General features: G+C 48.1%; 1 protein-coding gene across 1 annotated transcript in view; it reads right to left on the reverse strand.

Moving 5' to 3' along the window:
• Window positions 1–3,262: 3,262 nt before the first annotated feature.
• eno3 (enolase 3, (beta, muscle)) overlaps window positions 3,263–7,608 on the reverse strand; it is a 10,320-nt gene continuing 5,974 nt past the window's right edge. Inside the window, exons 9-14 of the mRNA XM_061066095.1 lie at window positions 7,429–7,608; window positions 7,226–7,302; window positions 4,922–5,046; window positions 4,672–4,780; window positions 3,621–3,679; window positions 3,263–3,530 (exon numbers count right to left, since the gene is read on the reverse strand). The exon at window positions 7,429–7,608 is cut by the window's right edge and continues 18 nt beyond it. Of these exons, the coding sequence (XP_060922078.1) occupies window positions 3,461–3,530; window positions 3,621–3,679; window positions 4,672–4,780; window positions 4,922–5,046; window positions 7,226–7,302; window positions 7,429–7,608 (620 nt within the window). The 3' untranslated portion in view covers window positions 3,263–3,460. The remainder of the gene's footprint in view (window positions 3,531–3,620; window positions 3,680–4,671; window positions 4,781–4,921; window positions 5,047–7,225; window positions 7,303–7,428) is intronic.

The following is a 7,608-nucleotide window of genomic DNA, read 5'->3' on the forward strand; positions in this document are numbered from 1 at the left end:
TGATTTGAGGAACAAAAGCTAAAAAGATGAAACAAATTAAATAAAAACACAGACATCAAAGAAACACATGGAGATCAATCATTAATCAATCATTAGATCCATGACATTACATCAGATTATTATAACATAATAATAACATCCAAACAAACATCGGATTTAGATCATAGTACAATAATCAATTCTGAGCAAATCTGATTGAACAGGAATTTTTTTAATAAGCTAAATAACGATTTTAAATTTGATATTTAATTCTTGTTTTCCTTAATTAAATTTAATTTCATGATGTTTTTTATTATTCATAATTAAACGTATCAGTCGTTATCAACTAGATTTGTTGAATTTTATTTAATACATTTTTTATGTCAATTATGTAAGATTTTTGAATATTAGATGAAATGAGATGAGATTATTAGATTCGATTTTTTAGAACTAGATTAGATTAAAATATTTTTCTAATTATTGAATTATATCAGATTCATTTGAATCTGTTCAGTTTCTGAACCAGTTCAATAAAACCAAACTTTATTGATCCGTGATCAGAACGAACAGAACTTACTGAGTCGGAAAGAAGGAGAAGAAATATTCCAACAAAAATCCAGATTAAAGATAAAAATCCAGATAAAAAATGAAAATCACAACAGATTCCAGAGGTTCTGCTGCTCGTTGCTCGGTCATGTGATCAAAACTTCCCTCTGATAAAAGCACTGGATTATCGGCGTCAGGTGATCAGTTTGGTTTCTGTCCTGTGTGAGGACGCGTCTGCTCTCGACCTGCACAGACCACGCTTAAATACGACCAGCGCTCTGATGTCACACATTCTTACTGCTGTCGCCCCCGACGACGGCCTCAGCCACTCACACACGTACATGTGAAGCCAAAAGGCAAAAGTATCGACCAATCAGGTGCCACGATTCTCTCAAAATAAAACAAAAGAACCAGAGAAAGTGTTCATTCACAAATCAAACGTCTCTTGAGAAGGAGAACGTGACGAGGTTCCACAGGTCGCTGAGGAACCAGCAGGAACCAGCAGGAACCAGCACGAACCAGCAGGAACCAGCAGGAACCAGCACGAACCAGCAGGAACCAGCAGGAACCAGCAGGAACCAGCAGGAACCAGGAGGAACCAGCAGGAACCAGCAGGAACCAGGAGGAACCAGCAGGAACCAGGAGGAACCAGCAGGAACCAGGAGGAACCAGCAGGAACCAGCAGGAACCAGGAGGAACCAGCAGGAACCAGGAGGAACCAGCAGGAACCAGGAGGAACCAGCAGGAACCAGCAGGAACCTCTGGGGCCCCGGGGCCTCCAGGTACATCGTCGGCCTGTTGCTATGGTTACCTGCAGGTGAACCATCATCTTCCTGATGTTCCAGCCAATCAGAGCTCAGGATTCCTACTGTACTGAACACTCTCTCTCTCCTCATGACCTCTGACCTCTGTCGTCCAACCTCCTAGTAAACCGTCGCCGCAGCGACAGGGTCGTCGATGGCAACTATTTCCTGTGGAAGGGGGCGGGGCCACAGACGTTCACATGGTCCAAAGGATAGGTGTGTGTGTGGGTGGGTGTGTGTGTGTGTGTGTGTGTGTGTGTGTGTGTGTGTGTGTGTGTGTGTGTGTGTGTGTGTGTGTGTGTGTGTGTGTGTGTTTAATGACCCCCCGTCGTCTTTGTCCCAGTGAGACAAACCCCGCCCCCCATTCAGCTCCAACGTCATCGACCATGCACATAAAACAGACTCACACACACACACACACACACACACACCCTCACTCACACACACACAAACACACACACACACACACACACTCACACTCACACACAGATAATAGCTCATCAATCACCTTATTAAAGAGAAAGGGGTCACTGATCACAACAAAATACGTTATTATCCTTTGTGTTTGTGTGTGTGTGTGTGTGTGTGTGTAGTGACGCACATAAAAAGTCCTGCCCCCCCACACAGACACACATTCTGCCAACCCCTGGACCCACGTCCTCACACGAGAGGAGAACCACAAAGGTTCCAGGTCCTTGAGCGGTTTCCTGTGTCCTGGATGAGGTTCCAGGTGTTCTCAAGGGAACACCCGGGCTCCTGATCAGGTTCCAGGTGTTCTCAAGGGAACACCCGGGTTCCTGATCAGGTTCCAGGTGTTCTCAAGGGAACACCCGGGCTCCTGATCAGGTTCCAGGTGTTCTCAAGGGAACACCCGGGTTCCTGATCAGGTTCCAGGTGTTCTCAAGGGAACACCCGGGTTCCTATTCAGGTTCCAGGTGTTCTCAAGGGAACACCCGGCTTCCTATTCAGGTTCCAGGTGTTCTCAAGGGAACACCCGGGTTCCTGATCAGGTTCCAGGTGTTCTCAAGGGAACACCCGGGTTCCTGATCAGGTTCCAGGTGTTCTCAAGGGAACACCCGGGTTCCTATTCAGGTTCCAGGTGTTCTCAAGGGAACACCCGGGTTCCTGATCAGGTTCCAGGTGTTCTCAAGGGAACACCCGGGTTCCTGATCAGGTTCCAGGTGTTCTCAAGGGAACACCCGGGTTCCTGATCAGGTTCCAGGTGTTCTCAAGGGAACACCCGGGTTCCTGATCAGGTTCCAGGTTCCACTGGTTTCATTGGTTCTAAGAAACATTTAACAGGTTCTGTGATGACCCCTGACCCTGAGTGGGCCCTGATGAGGTTCCAGGATCCTCCAGGTTTATTTCTATCAAACTGCTCGTCGCTAGGCAACAGGCTGCCTGCTCCCCAAACTCCTCAGTCTATCAGCATTGACGTCACTGGTGTGTGTTCGTGTTGTGTGTGTGTGTTGTGTGTGTGATTGTGTGTCTGTGGACATGAATAATGGATCTGACTGAGCGTGAGAATCTAGAGAAACTAGAGTTGTTAAAAGTTTTTGAATCTGTTAGTTAGAAGTGAAAAGCACATTGAGCTCCACAAGGTTTCACTGATGATGTTTTAAAAGTCCTTTGGAGAAGCAGAAGGCTCTCGAGGTTCACACGGAGGTTCTGAGAAGGTTCTGAGAAGGTTCACACGGAGGTTCTGAGAAGGTTCACACGGAGGTTCTGAGAAGGTTCTGAGAAGGTTCACACGGAGGTTCTGAGAAGGTTCTGAGAAGGTTCACATGGAGGTTTTGAGAAGGTTCTGAGAAGGTTCACATGGAGGTTTTGAGAAGGTTCTGAGAAGGTTCCAGAAATGGGATGTCATGTGGTCCATGCTTGTTTTCAGTGTGTGTTAACATTAGTTTATTTCAGAACATCACACGTCAGCCATGTTTGTTTTCCTCTGTCAATTTTATTCAATCTTTGTGTTTTATATAGAAAACATCATTAATGGAATTATAGCTTGGAAGTCGGGGTCAAACCCTCTGTGGCCTCTGACCCCTCACCCCCAGCTGTAGTGGGAGTGGCCTCAGGGGTCATCAGGTGTCAGTCGGTTGTCACAGCGACAGAAAGGAAGTTGGCACAGAGCTTCAGTTGATCTTCGGGCGACGGTAATCTTTACCGGCGAACTTGGCTTTGTCTCCGAGCTCCTCCTCAATCCTGAAGGTCAGAGGTCAGTTTACATCAATGCTCTTATTTCTACAGTAAAAAGTCCGTGCTTTTATTTTGTAAACGAACGGAAGTTGTCACCTCATCAGCTGGTTGTATTTGGCCAAACGCTCTGACCTGCAGGGGGCGCCAGTCTTAATCTAAGAGGGAGACAGGTAGAGACAGAGAAAGAGACAGGTGGTGTCTTCAGTGAGAATACTGCTGTTTTCATTCCTGAATCTACCTGTGTGTTACCTGTCTGTCTGTCTGTCTGTCTGTCTGTCTGTCTGTCTGTCTGTCTGTCTGTCTGTCTGTCTGTCTGTCTGTCTGTCTGTCTGTCTGTCTGTCTGTCTGTCTGTCTGTCTGTCTGTCTGTCTGTCTGTCTGTCTGTCTGTCTGTCTGTCTGTCTGTCTGTCTGTCTGTCTGTCTGTCTGTCTGTCTGTCTGTCTGTCTGTCTGTCTGTCAGTGTGTTACCTGTCTGTCTGTCTGTCTGTCTGTCTGTCTGTCTGTCTGTCTGTCTGTCTGTCTGTCTGTCTGTCTGTCTGTCTGTCTGTCTGTCTGTCTGTCTGTCTGTCTGTCTGTCATTGTGTTACCTGTCTGTCTGTCTGTCTGTCTGTCATTGTGTTACCTGTCTGTCTGTCTGTCTGTCTGTCTGTCTGTCTGTCTGTCTGTCTGTCTGTCTGTCTGTCTGTCTGTCTGTCTGTCTGTCTGTCTGTCTGTCTGTCTGTCTGTCTGTCTGTCATTGTGTTACCTGTCTGTCTGTCTGTCTGTCTGTCATTGTGTTACCTGTCTGTCTGTCTGTATGTCTGTCATTGTGTTACCTGTCTGTCTGTCTGTCTGTCAGTGTGTTACCTGTCTGTCTGTCTGTCTGTCTGTCTGTCTGTCTGTCTGTCTGTCTGTCTGTCTGTCTGTCTGTCTGTCTGTCTGTCTGTCTGTCTGTCTGTCTGTCTGTCTGTCTGTCTGTCATTGTGTTACCTGTCTGTCCTTCTGTCTGTCAGTGTGTTACCTGTCTGTCTTTCTGTCTGTCAGTGTGTTACCTGTCTGTCTTTCTGTCTGTCTGTCAGTGTGTTACCTGTCTGTCTTTCTGTCTGTCTGTCAGTGTGTTACCTGTCTGTCCTTCTGTCTGTGTGTTACCTGTCTGTCTCTCAGTTACCTGTCCAGTGCAGAGTCCCACCACCAGGTCAGAGATGAACGTGTCTTCAGTTTCTCCAGAGCGATGACTCACCATCACCCCCCAACCACTGCTCTGAGCCAGCTTACACCTGAGAGACAGACAGGTGCATGGACAGACAGACAGGGAGAGAGAGAGAGAGAGAGACAGGAAGGACACATAAAGAGAAATGTGTTATTGTTTGACATTTGGTTGAAACAAAGACAGACAGACAGACAGACGGGTGTCTTACGCCTGGATGGACTCTGTCACTGATCCGATCTGGTTGACTTTGAGCAGGAGACAGTTACAGGCCTTGGTGTCCACCGCCTGCTGGATCCTCTTGGGATTGGTCACGGTCAGATCGTCTCCTACGACCTGATTGGTTCAAAAACACACACACCAGCCACTTTGTCAGGAGGTTCTCCTTCAGAAGAGGAACCTGTCTGTCTCTCACCAGTCTGTCTCTCACCTGTCTGTGATCACCTGTCTGTCTCTCATCTACCTGTGATCACCTCTTTGTCTCTCACCTGTCTGTGATCACCTGTCTGTCTCTCACCTGTATGTCTCTCACCTGTCTGTGATCACCTGTCTGTCTCTCACCTGTCTGTGATCACCTGTCTGTCTCTCACCTGTCTGTGATCACCTGTCTGTCTCTCACCTGTATGTCTCTCACCTGTCTGTCTCTCACCTGTCTGTCTCTCACCTGTCTGTGATCACCTGCCTGTCTCTCACCTGTCTGTCTCTCACCTGTCTGTGATCACCTGTCTGTCTCTCACCTGTCTGTCTCTCACCTGTCTGTGATCACCTGTCTGTCTCTCACCTGTCTGTGATCACCTGTCTGTCTCTCACCTGTATGTCTCTCACCTGTCTGTGATCACCTGTCTGTCTCTCACCTGTCTGTGATCACCTGCCTGTCTCTCACCTGTCTGTCTCTCACCTGTCTGTGATCACCTGTCTGTCTCTCACCTGTCTGTCTCTCACCTGTCTGTGATCACCTGTCTGTCTCTCACCTGTCTGTGATCACCTGTCTGTCTCTCACCTGTCTGTGATCACCTGTATGTCTCTCACCTGTCTGTGATCACCTGTCTGTCTCTCACCTGTCTGTCTCTCACCTGTCTGTGATCACCTGTTTGTCTCTCACCTGTCTGTGATCACCTGTCTGTGATCACCTGTCTGTCTCTCACCTGTCTGTGATCACCTGTCTGTGATCACCTGTCTGTCTCTCACCTGTCTGTGATCACCTGTCTGTCTCTCACCTGTCTGTCTCTCACCTGTCTGTCTCTCACCTGTCTGTCTCTCACCTCTCTGTGATCACCTGTATGTCTCTCACCTGTCTGTGATCACCTGTCTGTCTCTCACCTGTCTGTCTCTCACCTGTCTGTGATCACCTGTCTGTCTCTCACCTGTCTGTGATCACCTGTCTGTGATCACCTGTCTGTCTCTCACCTGTCTGTCTCTCACATGTCTGTCTCTCACCTGTCTGTCTGTGATCACCTGTCTGTCTCTCACCTGTCTTTCTCTCACATGTCTGTCTCTTACCTCTCAGTGATCACCTGTCTGTCTCTCACCTGTCTGTGATCACCTGTCTGTCTCTCAACTGTCTGTGATCACCTGTCTGTGATCACCTGTCTGTCTCTCACCTGTCTGTCTCTCACCTGTCTGTCTCTCACCTGTCTTTCTCTCACATGTCTGTCTCTCACCTGTCTGTCTGTGATCACCTGTCTGTCTCTCACCTGTCTGTGATCACCTGTCTGTCTCTCACCTGTCTGTCTCTCACCTGTCTGTGATCACCTGTCTGTGATCACCTGTCTGTCTCTCACCTGTCTGTCTCTCACATGTCTGTCTCTCACCTGTCTGTCTGTGATCACCTGTCTGTCTCTCACCTGTCTTTCTCTCACATGTCTGTCTCTTACCTCTCAGTGATCACCTGTCTGTCTCTCACCTGTCTGTGATCACCTGTCTGTCTCTCAACTGTCTGTGATCACCTGTCTGTGATCACCTGTCTGTCTCTCACCTGTCTGTCTCTCACCTGTCTGTCTCTCACCTGTCTTTCTCTCACATGTCTGTCTCTCACCTGTCTGTCTGTGATCACCTGTCTGTCTCTCACCTGTCTGTGATCACCTGTCTGTCTCTCACCTGTCTGTCTCTCACCTGTCTGTGATCACCTGTCTGTGATCACCTGTCTGTCTCTCACCTGTCTGTCTCTCACATGTCTGTCTCTCACCTGTCTGTCTGTGATCACCTGTCTGTCTCTCACCTGTCTTTCTCTCACATGTCTGTCTCTTACCTCTCAGTGATCACCTGTCTGTCTCTCACCTGTCTGTGATCACCTGTCTGTCTCTCAACTGTCTGTGATCACCTGTCTGTGATCACCTGTCTGTCTCTCACCTGTCTGTCTCTCACCTGTCTGTCTCTCACCTGTCTTTCTCTCACATGTCTGTCTCTCACCTGTCTGTCTGTGATCACCTGTCTGTCTCTCACCTGTCTGTGATCACCTGTCTGTCTCTCACCTGTCTGTCTCTCACCTCTCTGTGATCACCTGTCTGTCTCTCACCTGTATGTCCACAGAGGCAGTGAACTTGCTCCAGTTCTCCCAGTCGTCCTGGTCGAACGGATCCTCGATGGACTGAACTGAGACAAATATCAAAGAATTGTTAAAACCATAAACTTCAGAGGAAATGTAAGAATAATATAAAATAGAATATAAATATATATATTTATATATATGAGTGTACGTATGTGTGTGTGTGTAGGTACCGGGGTAGTCCTTGATGAAGCTGCGGTACAGGTCTCCCAGCTGCTGTCCACTGATGTGTCTGGACGGGTCGTCCGGGGACTTGAAGTCCAGGTCGTACTTTCCGCTGCGGTAGAACTCGGAGGCCGCCACGTCCATGCCGATGATGATCTTGTCGGGGTAACCGGCCTTTTCAATAGCCG

Source organism: Limanda limanda, chromosome 22 (assembly GCF_963576545.1).
Source record: "Limanda limanda chromosome 22, fLimLim1.1, whole genome shotgun sequence".
Classification (NCBI taxonomy): domain Eukaryota; kingdom Metazoa; phylum Chordata; class Actinopteri; order Pleuronectiformes; family Pleuronectidae; genus Limanda; species Limanda limanda.